General features: G+C 39.8%; 1 protein-coding gene across 2 annotated transcripts in view; it reads left to right on the top strand.

Annotated features, from left to right (window-relative positions):
* Nell2 (neural EGFL like 2) overlaps positions 1 to 24,868 on the top strand; it is a 286,357-nt gene that overhangs the window by 194,483 nt on the left and 67,006 nt on the right. For both annotated transcript variants that reach the window (XM_036208219.1, XM_036208218.1), the window contains exons 15-16: positions 18,471 to 18,593; positions 20,235 to 20,330. In XM_036208219.1, the coding sequence (XP_036064112.1) occupies positions 18,471 to 18,593; positions 20,235 to 20,330 (219 nt within the window). The remainder of the gene's footprint in view (positions 1 to 18,470; positions 18,594 to 20,234; positions 20,331 to 24,868) is intronic.

Genomic DNA, 24,868 nt, shown 5'->3' with positions numbered 1-24,868 from the left:
GAAGGTTGACTACTGTTCAGAACGTCATATAAACATAAGCATTGCTCTTCTGTTGGCCATGTCAGTCAAGCCTTTATTGTTCTTTGTTGCTGTTCTGTTACTGTGAAGAGACACCATGACCAAGGCCACTGTAAGCAAGTTTCATGACCAACTGGAGCAGGCCCTCTGGATAAGTGAAACAACTGAATAGCTTAAACTGTTTGGGAGGCACCCAGGCAGTGGGTCCCGGACCTATCCTTAGTGCATGATCTGACTGTTTGGAACCTTGGACTCCAAATATTTCTGAAGTATCAGGAGTACTTGGAATCCAACATGGTTGGACACGACAACATGAAACTCAGAACATTGATACTTTAAAGTAGAAACCTAGTTAAGAGCGGTGGGACACACATACACACATACACACACACACACACACACACACACACACAGACACACACACACACACAATTGGCACACCTCTTTCAGTATATGGCTAATATATTAGTTTTAGTTAATATATCTTCCTCAAAAAGCTGGGACTATATTAAATGAAAATATAATTTAAAAAAAAGGTACAATCCATGTCCTCCAATAACACCATAGAACAAGGAAAAGCAGATTGCAAGTGGTAAGTCAGAAGGCTGTGGTCTGTAGGACTCAGAAGCTGCAGAGGAAAAGCTGAAATCAGGGCAGCCATGTGAAGTCGTGTATCACTGGATGGGCATTGAGAAGTCACTGAAGTTCCTCCAGAACGATCTGAACCCACTGCATGGGAACACAAAGTTGGAGAAAACTAAATAGAAGAGGCAGAAAGTTACAGGCAGTAAGAGAGCAGAACTTGTCTGAGCATGGCGGTTTGAATGAGTGTGGCCTTCATCGGCTCATTCATTAGCGTGCTTAGTCACCAGGGAGTGGCACCATTTGTAAGGATTAATAGGTGGATTAGGAGGTATGGCTTTGCTGGAGGAAGTGTGTCACTGCAGGTGACCTTTAAGGTTTCAAAAACCCATGTCAAGCCTAGAGTCTCTCTCTCCACCTATAGATCAGGATGTAGCTCTCACCTACAGCTCCAGAATCTGCCTGCATGGCCCCACGCTCCCTGCCATAATGATAATGGACTAACCTCTGAAACTGTAAGCAAGTTTCATAAATGTTTTCTTTTATAAGAGTGGCCTCAGGCTAGGTGGTGGTGGCCCACACCTTTAATCCCAGTGAAAAAAAAACCGTCTCCCTTCCATGTTAGCATGCCCACTGATATTGCCGTTGGTCTGGCCCTGTTTATGGAGCCCTTTCTAGGGGAGACTGTTTAAGGACAGACTTCTTGGTGTTCTGACTCTTAGAATCCTTCCCCCTCCTCTTCTCCGATGTCCCCTGAGCTGTGGATGCAGGGCTGGGCTGGAGGACACCCCACGACCTGTTGTATACAGTTGTAGTTTTCTGAGGTGGCCTCCTTTGCTGGAAAGAGGGACTCCTTTGATGAAGGGATGTACGTAATTTGTACCTACAAATTATCTGTAGGCATAAGGATAAAATTTAGAAACTAGTGAAGGATTATGCTATCAGAATACTGACAGTAGATTCCTTTCTAAGATCTGTGACCCCATTAGCCCTGAGAAGCTGGCTGGGTTTCTCGTTTGCTGAGTGATGGAGAATCAGCCTCTCCTATGGAGGAGTCTCCTTATTGGTTGTCCGATACAAAGTGGCCATCCCTGACACCATATACACACAATCAACAAAAACAGACTCAGTGGGTCATATTTAAGTCTATTGTATTTAAAGTATATATTTAAAAACAACTATTTGGAAATGACAGTGTCCCTAAGGAGAAAATGTCCATGTCATTTTTCCATGCTGGGGAAGAGTTGCCATTTTTTGATGTGTTATAAAAAAATTTCCCACCTCAGCTATTTCTATATGAACAATATATGAAATGTATTCTTTAAAGGTACAATCTAGAAGATCTTTCCTTCTAATGATCCATGGTGCTGTGCTACTGCATTACCAAAATAGTAACTGAAGCAAGACAATGTCAGCATGGCTGAACAGTGTAGAACACAGAAGCTAATCACCCATGTACTGATTTTTTTACCATTTTCAATTGTTTGGGAGGTTGATTATCAAAGCTAGGGAAAAATTAAGCACTTAAACCTTTGGGGAATTCAGAGAGACACAAGTGATTTGCAGGAACAGCTTAGGGTTCAAACCTCAGCTTTGTTATTTAATTGCTTAGCAACAAAAGGCCAGGTTTTTACTTACAAAAGGCCTTGGCTTAACTTTCATAGTCATCACCAGAGGTGGGAAAAGAGCATCTCCCTTGTGCAGTTGTTGGGCAGTAATCAGAGACCCTGTGAAGGACTTCACACAGTACCAGATGCATAATGTCTCATACATTTAAATTGTGCTGAAGTAAAGCCAGTGGCCATTTGAAAAGTCTTGAAATCCATTCAGTAACCCTTTAAGGCAGTGAGTCATGACAGGATATATCATCAACACCAGTGGCTGTAGTTGATGTCAGAAGTGAATTTCATATGCAGGAGACCTCGAATCCTCAGTTCAGTGTGGATGACAATCTGGCCATGTATTTTCTGTCATTATCCTCCATACAATGATAGGTTTTTCAAATTCCTTTCATTAGCCAGGTAGTGTCAAAGGGCTAATGATCAAAGAAAATGTTTATACAATAAATCTTTCTATATAGACTTTTATTCATCTTTAAATTCCTGAAGGGTCATTTAGCCTTGAGTGGCACCTATGATGTCAAAATGCTTGTGAGTGGATTTTCTGGTGGTATTACAGAAAGATTCAAGTGAATAACCACTGAGTACATAAGAAGCAAAGAATTTGTATATCTGGAGAGAAGAAAATGAACTTAACAATTATCCCAACTTCATTGGTTTAGTTAAGGAAGAATTTCATGGGGGGGGGGTGTTGCGGAGTGATCTCAGGAGGTATTACATGGGTAGAGTTTGTTAATTAAGTGTGTAGGGGAAAGGGTGGCTCCGAAATTTAGAGAGGAAAAAATGTTTAGGGGAGGATGAAAGAGCCACTGTAGAGGAAAAGGGATGGATGGAGTGAGTACTGAGGAGTAAAGAACTGTCAAAGGACTTTTGAGGAAGCTAGGGTCTTGGGCAGCCCAATTCACACTGTAACCTGAAGGTCACAGTGAGAGCTGCTGGAGTGGTGGGTAGAGAGGCACTTTGGAGGAATTCTGAAAATGAACTAGACATGACTAATATAGACAGGGGTGGGTCTCATGAGATTATTCTCATGTCTCTGTGGTTTTCCCTTGAAGTTATATTTCATTGTTATAACAATTTTGTTCTGAACATTGAGATTAGTTTGAGACCCAATCTTGCTGAAAGTTTTATGCATTTGGTTCCTCTTTGTGTCATTGAGACCTTTTACTTTTCTTCATTTCTCAGACACTTGTAGCTTTCTTGCAACCAGATTATGTTAGCTACTTTTCTCATGGCCTTAACCCAACATCTGAGAGGAAACAACTTCAAGGAGGAAAGCTTCACTTGGGCCCCATGGTTCATAATGACAGTGTTCGTCACTGGGAAAGGCTTGGCAGGGGTGACTCTGTGATGCCTTGATCACAAATTCCTGGAGCAAGAAGCAGAGAGTCTGGGGAGAAAATGGGCCTGGTCTATAACCCTTTGAGGCCTGCCCTCCAGCAACCCACTTCCTCCAGCCTGGTCCTACCTCCAGAAGATTGACAGCTTCCCCACTCTGCATGCAGCCCCAGCTGGGTAGGAAGCATTCAAACACAGGAGCTGCTGGGATACATATTCTATGCAAACCATCACAAGGTCTTTGGACATTCTTCCCTGTGACCTGCAGCACCTCTGTTACTTGTTTTCTTCTGGGCCAAGAACACACCCTCCTTTAGATCACAAAGCTCTCAATCTTATATTGCTGTCCCTCTCATTTTCTAAAACATGCACATATTTTTTTTCTTTCACAATATTTACTTTGATTTGTATATCTTTTTGTTTTATTCCTATTTGCCTCATTATGTTTATAGACCCTGAAAATGCAGAAAACATATCTGTGCTATAACTGATTTGTAAGCAATGCAACCTATCATATCTAAATCAGAGCAGATGGGCAACAGAGCAGGGTAAACCTGAAAACGGAATGACATAACTATATTTCTCTCAACATCTAATAATGTCTTAGCTTTTAAAAGTGCTTGACAATTTCTGAAATAGTCTATGTGTATTTTGTAACTTAAAACAATTCCTGCTGGGTGGTGGTGGCTTACGCCTTTAATCCCAGCACTCAGGAGGCAGAGCCAGAGGGATTTCTGTGAGTTCAAGACCAGCCTGGTCTACAGAGCGAGATCCAGGACAGGCACCAAAACTACATAGAGAAACCCCGTCTCGAAAAACAAAAACAACAAAACAAAACAAAACAAAACAAAACAAAACAACAGTTCCTATTTTTTGCATACTTTGTATTCTCAGTTTTTTATATGTACAAAAAAATGTTCAATCTTAAAATCAGCCAAGATTAAAACTATTTCAATAGGTAGACTGCTTTTACAACTTCAAGTTTGTAGACAAATGAGGATGTGAGTTACATATACAGCTAAAGAAAAAAATCTTTAAAATAGGTGTAAGTCTACTTACTATTCTCCTTTGAGAAAAACCAAACCCCAGAATCACTTGTCAAATACTGTCTTGTTTGAAGCAGTTCAGGCTGTTACATAACAGAAACGATTGGATCTGTGTCAGTTATGTATGGGAGATGTGCTCAGTTAAAGGTCTATTTTAGGATCTCTTCAGCTGGCAACCTTTGCAGTTTTGGAATATCATTTCCGCAGGGTAACAAATTGTATAGGAGTGGTTATGAATGTAGAAAAATGCAAATTTACCAGAACAGTAAAAACTAAGCCAATGCAACCCTCTTAGCAGATACGCTGGTACTGTGCAAAATATATTTACATAGAACATTGCACATACTGCCTTTAAAAACTTGATTAGGTCAAGTCACTCAAAAGAGTTATTTAATTAGACGGAAGGAAACTGTAACATATGGAGAAAATCTACCGTTGTTCATCTGGATTTCTCTGCAAATCTTTGACTTCTTATTCTACTTTAAATAAATTAGAGTGGAAACCTCTGTAGATGGGGCTGCTGGTGTGGTTGCTAAACAAATGTGTTTTAACTCAGAGACACGGCCTGCCATCTGGGCCCAGCTAACGGTGCCCATGTATGCGTGTTAGATGAGTAACACCGTCTTTATTGCATGAGCCTGCATCCCCCCAAATTTAGAGCCCATCCCAAGAGACCCCATACTGTTATACATGTAGAACCCTGTACATTTCTAAACAACTTCCCACTAACATTTCGGAGGTGCTCTTGCTGCTGATTTATTACTGTGGAGACAGCACAATTCTGTGTCTTGTTCCTAAAGATAGTCTTTATTTAATTTTAAACCTCCAAAATCAATCTGCTTTGTAATAATTCTGTCAAGCAGATAACCACATCAATAAAGAGCATGTTCACAATAAATTTAAGATTTTAAAATTCTCCCGAGATGATTTCCAAATGCCCCTTTAAATCGTTAAAACTCTGCTAACCTGATATTTTTTTCCTTTGTAGTGGACTCTGTTAAAACGTTGAAGCCAAAATTACACCCTTTATGCTTCAGTTTGAAAGTGACTACTTAGGCCATTTATATTGAAATAGTCCTCACTCATGGTTAAAATTAATATAGTAGAATGAAATTATATTATTGGATTCTTTTGTATCCAAATTTAGGTACACTTTATATAATATCATGTCTCTTGAAATGTAATTACATTTAAATAAAAGCCTGATATTATAATTCCTCTACACTGAACAGAAAAGCTATTATTCTTTTCCCTCAAGTGCTCCTTCAATAGTCTCCAGACCTATAGAATTTCAAACTCAGAGTGATGAAGCGTATAAAAAAGACATGCATGGGGAAAAGCCTTTTACTTTGCAGGATATATTCATCTAATTCGTATTTATTGGAGACTAGACACAGGGCTACTCATACACTCATGCTCTGCTGACCTTGCCCCCAAGAGTAGAGTGAAGGCAGGTAGCAGATTAGGAAACACACAGCTGGATGAACATTGCCCTGTGCTGAATGGGTGCCATGAACAAACCAAGAACTCAGCTCTCTGTTTAAAGAAGGGCACTTTGGAATCCTAATATGTGAACCATGGCAACATGGAAACATATGCGCTACCACTGCAATGCTAACATCTAATAAACAGCAGATCTCAAGGTCAGGATAGGTCTGCAGAAACCAGGGGTTTGGGACTCATGGAATAGATTTAATGACCTCAGTGAGAACTCAAGAGGACACATTTTGATGTGGTGTGGTAGGTGGGTGGTTGTGGCTAAGTGCTCTTCTGTCCTCTACTGTAGAGTGGGAATGCCATAGGTCTGTAGTAACCAGGGAATAGCAACCAGGTCTGAGTCTGCAGAGGGTGCGTGGACTTACCTTTGCTTTAGCTTCTAGAAGTGGTATAAAACCCAGTTGTAAAATATTGTTCGCTAACACAGCATCCTGTGTCCTTTAATGTGGAAAACCATAAGATGTGCCAAAGGACTCTTTACTATTCATGGCAAATTTCCATCCTAGTATCTGAGTTGCACTGATTCCCTCTAATTTTATTAACACGAATATAGCATTTGAAATGAAAAGCGGAGGTGAGTTCAGTTGGTCCACGTGAGGACCTCTGTAGCCAGTCATGGCATGCTTAGTTAAGCATCAGCCGTATTTCCCCTTCTGCAGGGATTGTGACAACATGTCCTTTACTGTTGACCTCCTCACTCATTCTTTCATTGGTTTTTGCTGCTGATGCCAAAATGTGTAAGAACATGTGAACTCAATAAAGACCAATTAGTTCCATTTAATAATAATCAGCCTTCTGGTGTGGTTTCCAGGAATTTATTGCACCATGAAAGCAGGAGTCTTAATCTGCAAAGGCTAAGTCAACCATTTACTAATACACTTCTATTTCTACAGCGGTTTTGCACAGAGGAGAACGGTGTATTCTGGAGTATGCAGCCAAAGAGCTCATTCTACTTCCTCACCAGTGGGCTGCTGCGTCATACTGGGTTTAAGCTCTTTAGTCTGCTAACCCCAGTCTGGAATGGCAATGGCCAATTGTATTCTTTTTTTGTGAAGACTAGGGAAAGAAATTATAGCTGCAAGCAATAGTCTCTGCACCTTTTAAAAAAAATTATTAAGACAGTCTACTTATGACTTGTGGGGATTTTTGGCTGACAGCCAACCTCAGAGCAATCAGCTATTAGCATCCTTTGTGTCTGGGTTCTCAAGTGTTGTAGTTGAAATCAAATAAAGAACAAGTCTGATGTGCAGTAGCCCCCTTGTAGACCTTAGACCTCAGGGAAGGTTTGTTTACTCAGGTCTCTTGGCTTTGGTGTGTGCACTTGCCTTGCTCTGGGGATTCCTCTGACTCTTCAGAAGAGAGAACGACTATGGACTGAGAGCAAAGCTTTACTTGGAAACATTTCCACTCCCATGCAGGACATCAGGGACAAGCAGAGCATGTGTGCACAGCACACGATGTGACGAAGTCACAGGTGCTCGTTTAGATTTAGGTTTTAAACATTTATTCAGCAAAGTACTGCCCAAAATATGTGTGCAGAGATTTTGATTGGATTGACAAGAAAAGCAGTTTTGAATTTCATAAAGCGCTCCCGGGGGAGACTACATTGTCAGCAGCAGTAATTACACCAGGTAATTGTGTCATCTACCCTGTTCCAGACCACTGAAAGTGACGAGCATGGGACAGACCAGCTGTCACATCCTGTTGGCTTTCACATTTGGGGATTTGCAAAATCACACTAGGGCTCACTCTCCACGAGTGGAAGGAAAACAAAAATATACCAAGATTAAAATCTTGGAATTTACAATTATGGAATTGTAGAGAGATTTGTCTAGGGAAAAAAAAAAGTCAATTTCTATAAAGTTGATTCTGGTGTGGCTATCCCTTGACTTCTCTGCTTTCCTCAAAATCAAAAGCTGTTATGAAATCTGTAAGACTTTAATTCTTTAATTAAGTTCCAGTTTTGCTACTCATGAACTGTGACCTTGGATCCTTGGATACATCACCAGATGCTCTTAAGCTTCAGTTTTTTCATGTGGTCAGAAAAAAAAAAGGTGAAAGATTTAACCTTTAGGGTCCAGTTTGTTTTCTTGAACCCACACCCTACTTTTTTTGTTTGCTTTGTTTTTTGTTTTCTTTTTTTTTTGTTTTTGTTTTTTTTTGCTCTGGGTACCTTCTTGTAGGTGCTACAAAAATACCTAAAAATAAATTAGGCTTTTTACTTTAGTGGGATTTTTTTATTCTAATATGGAAGACAGATGCAAATATACAACCAAATATTTTTATTTGATATGCATTGATATGAAAAGGGCTTTGCCAGGCGGTGGTGGTGCACACCTTTAATCCCAGCACTTGGGAGGCAGAGGCAGGTAGATCTCTGTGAGTTTGATGCCAGCCTGGGCTACAGAGTGAGTTCCAGGACAGGCTCCAAAGCTACAAAGAGAAACCCTGTCTCAAGAAAAAAAAAAGAAATAAAGAAAGAAAAGAAAAGGGCTTTGACAATAGAATTCCAAATGGGAAGGTGTGCCAAGAACACCTTCTACACGGGCGTACCCTGTGAGCAGAGCCCTAAAACCAGTGTACAAGTGAGCTGTGAAAACATGTGGATTAAAAAAAAAAAAGAACAGGATGGCAAAATGCCTGTTTCAAAAAACACAGGAAGTGAGTGTAAGTGGAGGAGGAAGGTGGGCCATGGCTGCACAGGGGTCTTCCTTAGTCAAGGAAAGACTTTGGATATTATTCAAGATGTGAAGAGAAGTCAAGGAAGACAGCAGGAAGGTGTCACGAGGTGCCTTTTGTTTTGATCATTCTGCCAGCCGAATGAAATAAGGATGTGGGGAACATTTGCATATTCATAAAATATATTCAAATGGATCGGTATATATAATCACACTCCTAGGGATGTTAGAGAAGACTCAGGGTTACAGCTGAGATTCTTCTAATGGCTTTTGGATTTTTTTTTTCTGGTTAAGTTTTGGATTTTATTTTATCTTAGGTAAAATAAAATTTGCAATGTAGCACGGACAAGATCAACATGAAGGAAATGGGAGTGCAGAATTCCTTAGGGTGACAAGGGTGATGGTCCTGATCCATTTCAGGGGGCGTTTTGAGAACATGTTATATATTTCTTTTCTGTTTGGCTATCACAACTACACAACAATGAATACTTTATTTTTTTTTCCAATGGTAGATATGAATGGAGACAGAGATAAGAGTCTAGGGGTAAATGAAATCAGATACACGGAAAAGCTTTCTTTAGAGGTCTTCAGCGTTCAGAACTTCTACACCCCAGGTGGAGTGTGGAGTTATTCTAACATCAGGCTATCATACCAAACTAATTCACCATTTTACATTGGTGACACTATTCCCTTAATAAACATGGATGGAGCACTGAACCTCAGGTAGACACCATGCAGAACACTGATGATTCCACAGGGCACCTCTAGAAGACTTGACTCTGGCCATCTTCTTAATACATGGAACTAGAGGTCATCCTTGAAGCTGCATTTTCTTAGATGTATTGATGTCACTGGAGAATTAGCTGATACCCACCTGGCATGTCTTGCCTATAACCATTCTTTAACATCCGCCTTATTATAATCAAAGAGCTCACAACTTCTAAATGAATACTGGTAGGTAAATAAAAACTGTAATTCAGTGTGTTCTATGCTGTGATAGAGAGAAATCATTCTGGCCAAGGATATGGTTAGACAGAGAGTCCCAGTTACGAATGGCTGGGTGTGATGGCAAGAGCACAGGGATTTAAGGGAAGAGCCTTCTAATCTGAACAGAAATCTTGGAGGTCAGCAGCTCACTTTTTAGCATATTCTGAATGGTGTGTAGCTGAGTGATTTCATCTTTTTCAGGGAATTCTGCTTGCTACCTTGATTTCATTGGATTTGGAACTTTTAGAAGAGATAAGTTTTATTTTCAGAATAATCTTTTTAAATTAACTTAATGGTTTTATCTTGGGGTTGAGAATGGGGACTGAAACCTACAGACAGGTAAGTCTGGGATGCAGGACATGAACAAGTCATGGTAAAACTGGTCTAGAGTAGCCTAGAAATCTACTCAAGATGGCAGTTCTTTGGCAAGGAGATTTTTTTTTTTTCCATTTAGCTTCTTGCCTCCCCTTTCACCCTTCTTATTCATTTGCAGTGAAAATATTCACTTCTGCTTTGGGAACAGATCACATTTACAACTTTTCATGTGTCATTCATGTCATGGGTGAGTAATGAAAGAATGAGCAGGAGAAGGTGTAAGGGAGCCTTGCAGTTGTAAAGCCATAAGGAGAAGCAGAGGAGGAAACAGAGTCCTTTGCTGTCACCCCAGGCTACACCTCTTTTGAGGTTTCTAGTAATATCTAAGCAACCATGTGACTGTGTTTCCTGAGGCCAAGGACTCAAGGAAGAACGGTGGACATCAGGAGACATGGAGAGTCAGCTCCTTGTGGGCTGGCACACACTTCTCAGGGGGAATGAGTGAGGCGTTGGCCACTTAGAGCGCTCCTCAGGTTCCTCTGAAAACTTGCAGTGGTTCTTGAGGACAAGGATCCCCTCTGTGAGGAAAAGTGAGGAGAGAATTACTGCAATGGAAGGAATCTCATTAAGTAAATGTGAGTGGATCCGAATGAGGTTTAGAGTAAAAGGCATTTTAAATTGCAAAAAAAATGAAACCAAGAGGCCCTTCAGCCATATTATATTATCAAAGAAGAGAATACTCACTGAATCTGAAAGAGTGGCTTTCAAGACAACAGAAAGAGTGTCACCTTCCTAGGTTGATTCTTAAAACTCAAACACAGAACAAAGCATGGGAGTAAACCAGCCTCCAACATCACTTTCTCTGTCTGTCTCTAGTGCTGGTAAGTTGTACATACTTACACATAGTAATGTGCATGTACATATGTGCACATATATAACATACATAACAAACACCTATATAACATACGTACATGACATATATAATATATATGTGTGTGTTTATATCATATATACCTATATATGCAAATACATCAAGTGTGTATGTACACATATAAAAAGTTATACTTGTGTTTATTGTATCCGAGGCAGTACGATCTACAAATATCATGAACACAGGGATTTTCGTCAACCACTTTACCTATTACTGACATATGAGAAACCCTAACTCATAACAAACAGAATATCACATGATTCCAATTAGACATAGTGGTGGATACTAAGATACTAGTATAAAAACATCAGAAAAAGTTAAGCCCTGTAACTCACAGTGTGCACAGAAGATTGAAATAAAAGTCCACAAACAGTGTTTTGCTCCTCATGTTTATACAAGTGTATCAAAGAACAATACATGCAATCTTTTGGAACGGAAAGTGGTACAGTGTTTTGAATCTTGCTGTAGTGGAGGCTCAGGAAAACTGCTGTAGGAAACAGGAGTCATGCAGCAGGGTTCACACTAAAGCAAAATCCCCAATGAGGATTGTTTGTTTGTTTGTTTGGCTCACAGAAATGTCCTTCTAAAAGTATGAAGAACTATTCTATTTTAATTGGGACATAAATGTCAGAATATGGTTTTTGATGCAAATCTGGCAATCTTCTAAGAGTCTAGGTCAGAGGGTTGTACTTTTATATCTCAGAAGTTCCCTCTTACACTGGATTTTGTTCTGATGCGCTTTTTTTGGCATGGTTTGTTGATCATATCCTCTAATCCTACCTGTCGATGTTACAACAGAAAAAGGTATCAAGTTCCTAAAGCAGGGCAGGAGGCTGTTGCTGTGGTTTATGTGAGGTCAGATGCCAGTGATTTCCCCCTCTGTAGATAGACATCTCTCTAGCTTAGTAAAGGCTCTTCTTTTTCAAATGGCAACACGTAGGATCAATTGGACTGGGAGGTTTGGGCAAGGTTTCTGAAGAAGACATTGTTGATCTGAGTAGAGATCAGCCATGGAGCACAGATGAAGGCTTCTAACAGACCACTGCATGTGTATAGGCATCAAAGGACCTGTTCACTTTCGTGGCTTTAGCAGAACCTCAGTCAGTGACTCACTAGTAGAATAATGCCGTGTGTGTGTGTGTGTGTGTGTGTGTGTGTGTGTGTGTGTGTGTGTGGTCTTCTTAGAAGAAAGGCCACAGTGAAAGTCTCAGGAGGTTGGCAGTGCCCTGGTGGTTGTAACAAAGCGCAGTGTGTTGTTAAAGACTGAATTGAAAGGGAGTAGTAGAGTGAAATGAAAGGGCGTGAAGCCGGGAGGGAGAGGGTGTTATGAAAAGTCATCTTGCAACGTGTGGAGGTCTGCCCACCTGGAGACGGTGCAGACTGTTCACAAGACTGTTGCACCAGGCAAGAGCGGCTGAGTGCCAACATTTGATAGTTGCCAAGGGTACAATGGAGATGAAGAGTGGAGACAAGAACTGCCAACAAAGGTGCACTGAAGTGCTGTGCTCACTTCCTGGATGTGGCAGTAGAGAAGAAGTAGAGAGCAGAAGCCTGGGGATGTTTTCTCCTCATGGCTTGCATGTTTTCCTGTGCAGTTCTTGGTGCTGAATGTGCAGGGACTGTGCCATACCTTTGCCAGACCCTACAACGTATCCCTTCATTTGTAAGTTACCCCACAAAATAAACCTCCCTTTTAACTACGTGGAGTGACCATAATAATTTCACCAATACCCAATTATTTGGCAGACAGTTACAAGAGATCTGTCGCCCCACAGTGTGTCAAATGATGCTGATTTCGTGGAACAGAAGGAAACAAAACACTGTCATTAAGCCAGTTTGGATTTCCTGTGGTGTTGCTCGAGGGTGAAAAGATCATCAGAGGTGCTTTCTTTGGGATACTTGGTCAAATAAGGGCTAGTTAAGGAGGTGGACATAACAGTAAAAAATACAGAAGGCGCCAAACTAAGCGTGGCAGAGGAGGTATTCTGAACAAACTCCTGGTTGCCAAGCACACTGAAGAAGAGCCAGAAGTCACTACTGGTCAGTGAGCAGGAAACTCAATCGTGAACAAAAAATGTGAGTGGGACCCAAGCAAGCTTCAGAGGGGGATTTCTTGCAATTACTTTAACTGCATTAAAAGTAGATTTCTGTTAAAATGATGTGAGTCCTATTTTTTCTGTAATATAGAGCAAATGAAATAAGCAACCCTAAGAAACAAAATGAGCAATTTTTCATCACTCTGACAGTATTTGTCCCTTGCCACCACTGAAAGTGGAAGCATTCTGGAAAATACACAAAATGTATTTCAGTTCTGAAAAGTCTATAAAGAGAGCAATTTCTAAAAAATATTTAGTTTTTTTTCCCCAACAGAACTGAAATAGAAAAAGCAAGACATGACTTAATGAAGGCAAATAAACAAACAAACAAACAAACAATAAATAAATAAATAAATACCAGATAACAAGTAAGTATTTGTCATGTGCTACAGTCATTGCATTTCCCCTGTTTTTTTTATAATAGGTCTCTTGTGGAAGTTGTAATTCTTCCATTTAAATCCAGAGAAGTTGTCTGCAACCAAGCCGGTTTGAGAACCAGAACATGCACTACTGCCCACGCTGCCTCCCTGCTGCTGCTCATTACAATAGCTTGTAGTTTTCTAATGTTTCTTTTCTGCCCTTCACCTTGTGTTATGGTCACAATGCAGCACAATTCACTGTAGATGTTTGAGATCATCTAACGTACCATAGCAATGTCCCACAAGTGTCAGTGATAGTAGGACACAGATGTTTTAACCATGGGCAAATTTATGTTCTTCTGGTGGTAGAAATCAAATTCACTAAGTATCTGTGCAGAAGTTAAGGAGGGAGGCAGAGGAGGGGATGAACGAATCCTAGTTTTTGTCTTTTTCCCTAGACACCCCGAGTCATCTAGAAATCATTATGTTGTAACACAGAATGTTGTTCAAACTCAGATTATATCCCTCTTGAAAAGATCGATAGTAGGATGATTATCTCATGCTGATACTATGAAGTGGTACACAAGTTCAAAGATCTGAATTGGTAGAATAGACTGGGTACGTTTCATCTGGCTACTTGATAGTTGTGAGTTGTTTTCAATAAAGCATGGTCTCAGTTGTTTTGAGACTCTCCACCAATTAGTGCAAAGAACTACCTGCTTGCTTTGGCGTGTGTGTGTGTGTGTGTGTGTGTGTGTGTGTGTGTGTGTGTGTGGTGTAGAACAACACTGGGGCAACAGGAGAGGGTGGGAGAAGTGGAGTTTCTGTAGAACCTGTTGCTTTCTTAACCATTGCAATATGGTCTGCAGAAGCATAAGAGGAAATCCCCTAGACAGCATTGATGGTTGAAGTAAACCAACTATCTAAGCTTGTGTCTTGATGCTATCTATTTTCACAAATTTCTCAGATGACTGTACACTTTTCCATGGACTTCTATGAGCTGACTACCTTGCATTGAAGGCAATTGAGCTTGACCATTTTATGTACCTTACTTTTCTTTTAAAATGTCTTCCAGTCTTATAAAATGAGGATATCACTATGCACGGAATGTTACTTCAGTCCTGGGAAGCTCTGTAATTCTCATAAGGCTTTACCAGACAGGGTTGAAAGTGTGGTGGAAATGCAGTGATGAAATGATGGTTTCTCATTGTAAAGCAGTAGACGACTGTGTACACACCCAGAAAGACATTAACCTTTATGTACACTGTAAACTTTATATACACACATGTAAAATCCGTGGAATGCAGATAATAGACAATTGAGTCATAAAAGAGAATATAAAGCAATTGTTTTCCTAGTTCTAATTCTGCCATGGACTTTTCTACTTTTGGTGGTGGATAAATGCATAAAACTTCATTTGGTAGTGAAAGTGTAAAATATAATGTAAAACTCCATAGCTTCAAAATGGCTAGACTAACCATATAGTAGTTTAATGAAATGTGTAGGCTTTGGGTCTGGTGTGATGTTTTTAATTTGCAAGTTCTTTATATTAATGTTTTAATAAAATTACTTAAAATTTAAAAAATCAAAGAAAACTATAAAGGATACTATAAGAAAGATTTGAAAAAATATGCTCATAGAATACATGAGTTAATTCTATTACTTAGCAAGCAACTTTTTTTTTTGGCTTTTGGAGTCAGATATTTTGTTTCACAATTCTAACAGCTGCTAAACCTGTAATCTTGGGTATATTATTTAACCACTACAGGGCAAATTTAACTTTTTAAAAAATAATGATACATAATTTCCAACTAATGCGAGAATTAAGTTTTTTTACAAATTATGTGGCTTGTAGTAAGCACTGACTCATACTGTGGTTATCAAGAATCATTCTATCTCATTCAAATCTTTAAGAGTGTCAATGTTCCAAAAACAAAAGAATCCAAGTGGATAGATGCCATTGTAATTTAGAATCTGTGATTCCACACCCCAATATATGTAAAGAAAAGTTCATGTCAAATACCCTGTTTTCCATGAACTTGGACCTCTACCTGGACAAGAGTATAACTATCCCCTCTCCCATCTCATGACCATCTGTAAGTGTCTTTACTTCTCTGCTTTGGTACATCTCATGATGTCAACCATGTGTATGTTTTCTGCCTTCCCAACCAACTAAACCGTAAGCTGTTTAAAGATGGATACAATAGTAATATATCAACCTGGCAAAGTTAAGTTAGTGATGAATACAAATGTATTATTGTTTTATGTGACATCTGCATTTGAAGGAATCTCTCTCTCTCTCTCTCTCTCTCTCTCTCTCTCTCTCTCTCTCTCTCCATACATACATATATATATATATATATATGTATGTATGTAGATATGTAGATATATAGATATATATGTGTGTATAAATACATGTTATCTCTTTGTATATCTCAATATCTCAAGAAACATTCTATCTATCCACCTGTGTATCTCAAGAAACATTCTCTTAAATTATGAAATGAAATCCAAAGGAAAAGCACTGTTGTATAAATATTTACTATGCCAGAGTGGGGTTGAGATTAGAAGAATGGGGAGAGGTAGCTATGTATAATAAAAGAGAGCAGCAGAGTCTGGGATGTGGGTCTCAGACCAACAGGAACCCTGATTTTGCAGGCAGAAGACAGGAAGATGTTTTCACAAAGGGCCTGGCACTTTAGTGTGATCTCTAAGGATGGCTAGCATTTTCCAGGAGAACCTGAGGAGCAGGGTACCTTAGGTACTGCCAGACATGATTGTCAAGGCATGTTCAGATACTAGAAAAACTGTCTCTGCCTTTGAATTGCCTGGGAGCACACACCCTCCTCTCAGAAACCATGAATAAATGAAAAAAGAGTAACCCAGATTGTTTCATTTGGTGGTTATTTAATATTTGTAGCACATTCCATTCTGGATTCTAAGCAGACCCTGTTAGGCCTGTCCTCTACACAGTGATCATGAGATAACAAAGAGGACAAGATGGACGGGATGGCAGTAGTATTTAACTCCTCAGTAGCTTTGAAGGGTATATGCTTGTCCCCACACAGATGTATAGATTAATTGTGGTTCTTCCAATAGTGCTGAGAAGAAACCTGACAGCAGGCACAAACTTTAGAACATATATTCCTATCATTTCAGCTAGAAGAGCCCAGAGGAAGGTGGCTGCCTCTCCTGGCCCCTGGGTCATTTTGTGAATGCCAAAGTGCAAGTCCTCTGTGGAGCCTTGCACTTTTCCTATGCTACAGATAGATGGTGGGCACAGGCTCAGACAGCTGTGAGACATTCTGATCTTAGAGAACAACAAAGAGCTGGAGCTTAGTATTTGAATAATTTTGTTTGGAACTTAAAAATAACATATCCATTGCTGTAATTCTTAATTAATTAATTAATTCTTGTGTTCTCTAATGGATTTATTGGGAATAATTTCTAAAAGTTTTATTTCAGGGCTAGAGTTAAAATGATCATAATTGGGCTTCCTTATAATACCAGTCATGAGATCATAGTGGAATGTTAATGCATATTTAAAAAATAAAACACAGGAAGTCCATTAGTCACATAGTATACTCTCAACCGTATATACCAAAGCAGAATTATTGAAGTTACAGCTGTTAGTGTTAAAATGCCCTGGATACAGAGTTCTAAAATGAAGAGCAAACAGTGATATGAAAGAAATCCAAATAATAAATAGTTTAGGGACCTAAACTAATCTGTGTGCCTGTCTTCTATTTCTTGCACAAGTTGTTTTTGATAGTAGATCTCTTCCCCTACACACCTTCTTTCATTTATTATTAACTTCTATATTTTTGCCGAATGCTCAAAATCTGAAGTTACCTAATACTCTTAGAACTCAGGCAAGATGCATTATCATTTAAGTCACAATTGCCTTATCCTTGGTATTGTGATCTGGTCTGCCTCTCTCACAAGAGTGCAAAAAGGGATCAAATGATTGAGGACTTTGAAAAGTAACCAGCTGCTCCCAGCTGAAGGGCACATCATGTAGGCTATGTGTCTTAAGTATATTTGCACACATTAGACACATGTATTGGGAAAATAAATCTGCTTATCAAACAGACAGAGGGTGCTTCCTTTGTGGAGAGAGGACATTGAAGGTCTCCTCAAAGCAGTGCAAGACAATCTTTATGTTGGCAAGTGCTGCTTCAGATGGGAATTGGTGGCATCCAACTCCCAGAGTGTCAGCCCTGTTATCCTGCAGGCCAAAACTTTTAGAGTGTCTCAGTTAGGGTTTCTATTGCTGTGAAGAGACACCATGACCACAGCAACTCTTATAAGGAAAACATTTAATTGATGTGGCTCGCTTACAGTTTCAGAGTTTCAGTCCATTATTATCATGGCAAGGAGCATGATGGCATGCAGGCAGATGTGGTGCTGGCTACATCTTGGCTTGCAGAGAACAGGAAGTTGACTGAGACAGTGGGTGGTATCCTGAGCATAGGAAACCTCAAAGCCCACCCCCACAGTGACACACTTCTTCCATCAAGGCCACACCCACTCCAATAGAGCCACACCTCCTTATAGTGCCATACCCTAAGAGATTATGAGGATCAATTACATTCAAACTACCACAAGAGTAAAACAATTTTCCATTCTTCCTTATTACGAATCACATATTACAAGGAAAAGTTAAGTGGCATGCAGACTTACTTTATAAGGATAATTCCCTAAGTGTAAATCACAGAGGTTACACAGAGCTGACTTTGTCATGTGCCTCTGAGCATGTCTATTCTATCCTGCCATTGGTTAGACTGTTTTTCAGCTATTTTTGAACTGAATAATTAAAAATAGAAACTACATGTGTACATCATACTTCAAAATTTGAAACAATCTGAGGCTGTCTTTAGTTTGTAATTTGTCTCTGTCTATGGTGAGAACAATTGCTATATTCCAACCAAGACGCTGATGTATTTAAAGTATGGTATCTTTGAAAACTATCATTGAGTAACAAAATTATATTCTCAATTTCAGAACATGATGAGTGCATCACAAATCAACACAATTGCGATGAAAATGCTTTATGCTTTAACACCGTTGGAGGACACAACTGTGTCTGCAAGCCTGGCTACACTGGAAATGGAACCATATGCAAAGGTAGAAAGCTTCTGTGGCCATTCCTCTGTACCTCCCCTTCTCATGTGCACACTCTTCTTCTTCTTTAGACCTCTGTTTTCAGCTTCTTTGAACCTTTCTTTTCATTCAGTTTACCAGTATTTCAGCCTCGGGCGTTTTGTTTTGGAGCCCAAACATGAATGTATCATGATAGCGACTTTTCTGGAAGCATGACCTACTCATGTATAACACTGTTAATCCCCCTTGAAAAAGCACCCCATTTCTTATGCTTTCTTTCTCAAGTTTCTGTCACTGTGGGATTGATATGATTTATGCACCCTGGCTTGGTGTGTGCTTTGGTTTCTTGTGTTAGCCACTTTTCCAGTGTTAGTTGACAATTCCCCTAAGTGTCCACCTTGGACTTCAGTTTCTATTAGTGGACATTGTAGCTGTAGTTTGTTGCCATTTACTACCTCATAGTCCTCCAAGCCTTCTTCCCCAGGTGAGCGCATATCCTTCTTCGCACGGGAAATGAAGAGGTATTTTTGAAACTACCCAATCCCATAGGATAAAGTTCATATTCCTTAGTTCAATTGATTTGTATAATGTAGACATTTGAGTCTCCCAAGCTGCCTACCTTTCAAGTCTAAGGTACCTTTTACCTGGACATTCAGTAGAGTAGACTTACTGTGGGAGTAGGTTTGAGAGAAGGAAAGACCACGTCCAGGAACGGGTCATAAGGCCTGTTTTGCAGTGGTCTGTGGGTTGCATTGGTATTCATAACTTCATGCATCTTCATGTAGATCATCATAAAGAAGGTCTTCTCCTTTTGGAGTAAAAATTGCACAAGAATTTGCTTAGAAAATAAACAAATAATATAACTAAACCCTTAGCATTTCCTTCAAAACATCTGGTATGGAGCTGTTGGGCCGCAATGCTCCCTCCTCTTATTTCTGCTTGATTCTGATTCCTCTCTGATATGAAAAGAAGATCATAAACTATAGGTAACTCAGGAATTTATGAGCAGGTATAGACACCAACAGATAGAATTTCTCCTTAGCCAGTGAATGCCACTCTCCCAGAAGGCCATTGGGGCAAATGGTTCTGACAGTTGGGTGTTTCTAAGTCAGCAAGACCATCTTAGAACTTACAGAAGGCCAAGATGCTTCCCTGGTGTCTTAGCACTTTAGCCAATATGTTGATGGCCCAGAGCCTCAGGAGCACATCATTTCCCATTTTCTCTTCTCATTCTCTCATGCTTTGCCTCATCTAGAATGGCACCCACTTTTCAATGTTTGTTTTCAAATGTGATTTTTACGGCAGAATACAATACAAACTGTAATGCTCTTTTTCTATGGAAGCTTGCTGCGTTTTGTCATGTTTCAGGCAAACTATTTCCCTACTGTGAGAAACTGTTTCCAAACTCATACTGAGTTTCTCTCATGTGTAGAAAATACTGTATCTTGATGAAATCACAGTATCTTTTGTCACTTGATGTTACTTCTGCAAGGGAATAAAGAAAAGCTGGGCATAGAGATTATGGAGTGGCTTACTTACAACACAATGACAACCACGTCTGTGACGCTGCTTGTCTAATTTATTCATGTATCTGGATTATTGTAGCTTTCTGCCATGGGTCTGACATTGCTTGTCTGATGTATTCGTGTATCTGGATTATTGTAGCTTTCTGCAAAGATGGCTGTAGAAACGGAGGTGCCTGCATTGCTGCCAACGTGTGTGCATGCCCACAAGGCTTCACCGGACCCAGCTGTGAGACAGGTAGGACTATCATTTCATCTACAAAATAGATTTTTACCCGGCTACATAAAGTAACTCATGAGAAAAATAATGCTTCAGGTTTCAAGTAGGTTCTCAAACCATGGCACTGTTAATAAGGAAGCTGAGGGAGGGGAAGTGGAGAAACATCGGTGATGCATATTCACCGAGAGTGATTCCCTGAAGTCACTCTAAGGAGGTTTTGCAGCTATTACAATTAGGTATATATTGGGCTTTTGCAGAAAGATGCATGGAATAGCCCAGGCTTTCATGACTTAGTAATTCTTATTGCTCATTCAGAGCACATTTTTACTGGAAGCTCTGACTACATTAAAGCATAGAGTTCAAGGTTATGGATCCACTACTAGGATCCTAGGATCCACTACTGTCTGCATTTACATTTGAGACATTAAAAAAATGACCCAGGTTCATTCATTATTATTCATTGGAAAATGCTTGAAGCATTTATTCCTAAATTGTTCAATTAAATGCACCTCAAATTTATTGCTTCGGATGGATACTAATGCTAGAAGCCTCAAAATTTGTCTTAAAGACCGTTTGTTATGCATGCTGCTTATGACAGCAGAATGACAGGGTCCGTCAGATGAGAATCACACATCAGCACTAACCCAAAAGTGTCCCAGGCTGAGATCATCCGAGTGGCCACTCGGTTGCTGTAAGTTAAGGAGTCTCACAGCAGGTGACCTCAGAAACTGCCTTTTTCCCAAGAGGAATCTGCCAGTGGTGATTGTATGTCACATGGCTTTCTCATCGGTCCCCCTGTAGGAGTGGTCCTGTGTGCTGGGCCCCTCCTGCATTTACAGGCTCATGTGGTTTAGCAAAACTACTGCCCAGTCATCGTGTGGGACAGAAAATGACCTGCTCTACTTGGGAGGCGCACACCTTAGTACAAGATCTTGCTGGAGTACTCAGGCTGTACTCACCACGGTCTCGCCTGCCTAGGTCTCCTGTTTCAGATGGGCCTATAAAGAATTGTTTTCAACGTTCAGTGGATAATTATATGATCTCTGATACAAAGGAGTAACATTTTTTATATGTTGGATAAATGAAGAGCGTCATTTCCGACATCTGAATCCACCAAATGTGTTTTGTATATGAATTAACCTGGTTAACATGCTTGAGTATACAGATTTTGAGGAGTTGATTACCATGGAATTTACTGGATCAAAATCAGATGCTGCTGATGCAGCAACTATCCAAAAATGTCTGTCCTCTGGCATTTCTCCACCACTATTTCCAGACCTACAAAGGTTCCCTGTGAAACTTTGTATCTCAACATTCTGGTGATTGGGTTTCCAGGGAATAACACTTTGTGCTGGTTCAGATTAGAGGTCTGAATACTGGCTACTTATACCCTTTCCCTAATGTGAAGACAGTGGTCCAGAACTCAGGGGAATAGTGGCCATGTCCAGTCCTACGTATCATCCATCTATTTAACAGTCACATAAGGAAATTGTAAAAACCTATACTGGCATTATATTAATGTGGCAATGACATATTCCATACTGAGGCAAAAATAGCTACCAGAATGTCTGGCCTGCTTCAGTTATCCCTGAACTTGGAGTCTCTATGCAGACATTCCCAGAGTGACTCTAAGTAGCTTTGTATAGCAGCCAAGGACTTTGCGCACATAGAGAGAGGCTGGAAGCCAGTCCTGTGGTTTAACTGTGACCTTAACTTCTTATTGTCTGTGCCCTTTATACCTAACCTCAATCTTCACAGTTTCTTCTGAACTAGCTATTACCTACATTAGAGATTTTTAAAAGTAAGTATCTTGGGGTTTCTATTGCTGTGAAGAGACACCATGACCACAACAACTCTTGTAAAGGAAAGACATTTAATTGGGGTGGCTTACACTTTCAGAAGTTTAGTCTTTTATCATGATGCAATAGGGTGGCCTGCAGGCAGACAGGGTGCAGGAGAAGTAGCTGAGGTTCCTACATTTTGACTCATAGGTAACTGGAAGTGGTTGGAAACACTGGGTGTGGCTTGAGCATACATGAGACCTCAAAGCCTGCCTCCACAGTAACACACTTCCTCCAACAGGGCTACACCCCTAACAGTGCCACTCCCTTTGGGGGCAATTTTCTTTCAAACTGCCATAGTAGGGTTCAGAGTCATTTGATTTTTTTTGTATCCCTAAAGTCAGAGTTATTGGCTTCAACAAAGAAACTTCTATTCCCAAATTTTGGCTTTCTATGGTGTGCCTCCCAGTATCTTTGGAAACCTTAACTTCAAGGACCCCAAACTGAATATATTATTCCTAAGGAGACCGTGGTCTGTTCCTTCCCATCTTGACCGATGCTGTAGTAGGTGAAGGTTGTTTTGCAGTTGTCTCCACTAAACATCAGAACACAAATATGATCATATCACTCATATATTGTATTTTCTACTCCTGATGTGGTATTTTATTGTACCCTTATGACAGAGGGCATAGTTTTTTATTTTATATTTTAAAAAGGTCCTCCAAAGTATTGATTCACCCTCTTTCTCCTCACCTTATTTTAATTTGTTGATACGAACCCCCCTGTGACTGTGACAGTAGTCACAGGGTATGTCTTCTTCACTTTCATTTGATCCACATCTTGGTAGATATTTCATAAATAAAGGTATGAATGAATTATCAATTAAGTGATGAAGGAAAATGGTATACTACCCTCCTTGATGGACTATTTCCCATGTTAGTTTAAAGGGACCTCCATGATCACCTGTCTGGTCCTGTACTGGTGCATGGCAGGTGAGAAGTTGAGACACAGAGCTGCGTCTCACCGTAGAACAATCTAGAACTCATCCTCAGGCTGTTGTTTTCTTCATCCCTCCTTCTTGTCCTTATACCATGTTGCCTGCCTTAGAATTTAGTGTCCCACCATCTTTCATCAGCTCTCTTTTACTAGCCTTACACCTCCAACTGCATGCTAATTCCATTAGCTTTAACAAGGAGGATAGCAGAGATTTTCCTCTCCCAGAGAGGAAAAAGCTTCCAGATGGTAGTGCTTTCCAAATGCAGAAGCGGCTGAGCTTTAGCCTGGCGGAACTGGATGCATCTAAACCTGGGACCTCCAGTGGCTGTGTACTGAGCCTTACCATGGGTGGAATAAAGAATTCCCAACTTTGCTCAAAAACCGTGTTGGTGAGCAGAACATTGACCAAGTCTTGTGATTTGAGTTGAGGTTTATGTAGAACTTTGCTCCCCCATTTATTTAGTTTGTCTCTTCATCATGTCTTAGTAGAAATGGCAGAAGCCATTTACTAACTTCAAAAAAGGAGTCACGTGTGTGCTCTTTTCTGAGCTAAATTAATTTTTCATGGACTTTTTAGCCACTGAACAAAATCACCCACATGAAGAACATAACTTTGTTTTTAATTAAGCATCCAAATATTCTACGAGATGTTTGACTTGGATTTAGGAGGGTGATTATTTCTTGCATAACTCAGTACAATGTGTTAGAAATGTATGTGCCAAGATTTAACAGCTCCATCGCTGCCATTCTGTATTTATTGCCCAGGGCTAAACCTCAGCAAACATGTGTCTAGTGTGATGATTAATATGAAAAGCTGTCTTATATGAAAAGTAAATTTTTCATAATGATTTAGCACGTAACACTAAAAAAGTATGACAGTCTCCTATAAGCAACTGCTTTATAGATGAAATTAAAATGTTTACAGCTGGAAAGAGTTGATATCAAAAGGCAAATCTGAAAAAAGCACATGCTGAAATATCAAAGAGGAGATCATATGTTTTAGTGATAAATGGCTTCCTTATTCCTATGTGTAAAATGATGAATTTCTTAGCCACAGATCAAAACATGAAATAAAATTTTAGTTATTTTTAGCGAGTTGTTAAATAAACATAAATTTAAGTTGCATTAGCTTTAATATACATAGTTTCAAACTGAGGAATTTAAGCAAGAGGCATATGAGTGTCATATTTCAAAAATAACTTAAAGTGGATTAGGGTTGATTGACTTTAAATTATATATTGTTACATTAATATGTGTTTATTGGTGAAATTATTAAGGCCACTCCACGTAGATAAAAGGGAGGTTTATTTTGTGGGGTAACTTACAAATGAAGGGGTAGGTTACAGGGTCTGGCAAAGGTATAGCGTAGTCCGGCGGTGTTCTCTGAAGAACTCTGCTTGGTCTACCTCCAGCGTCCAGGGTCCCGGAACCAAGAGAGAGAGCTCTTCCCGATCCTTGCTCTTCCGCTTCCTCCTCCGCCCCGCCTTGTGGGCGTGACCATTACCAAAGCCTCAATGGGGGTTGGAACTTCCAGGCCAATGCTGGGATGGCTATCCACTACATGTGTTAGCAATTATAGATCTAGTACTAGGTAGATAGTAAAAATCTCTTTTAGCAAATAGTATATCCTGGTCAAAAGATGTATAAGAAAAATTGTTAATGTGAATCAATCAGTGATGAGGTTGAATTCCCACATTTTCATCACAAATAGCATGCATTTAATTGTATAATCTCATACATTTATAAGGTATATTTTGCAGAAGCTTATATCGATTTGTG

This window comes from Onychomys torridus, chromosome 16 (assembly GCF_903995425.1).
Source record: "Onychomys torridus chromosome 16, mOncTor1.1, whole genome shotgun sequence".
NCBI lineage: Eukaryota > Metazoa > Chordata > Mammalia > Rodentia > Cricetidae > Onychomys > Onychomys torridus.
The sequence above is the reverse complement of the archived record's forward strand: the minus strand, read 5'-3'. Positions and strand labels throughout refer to the sequence as shown.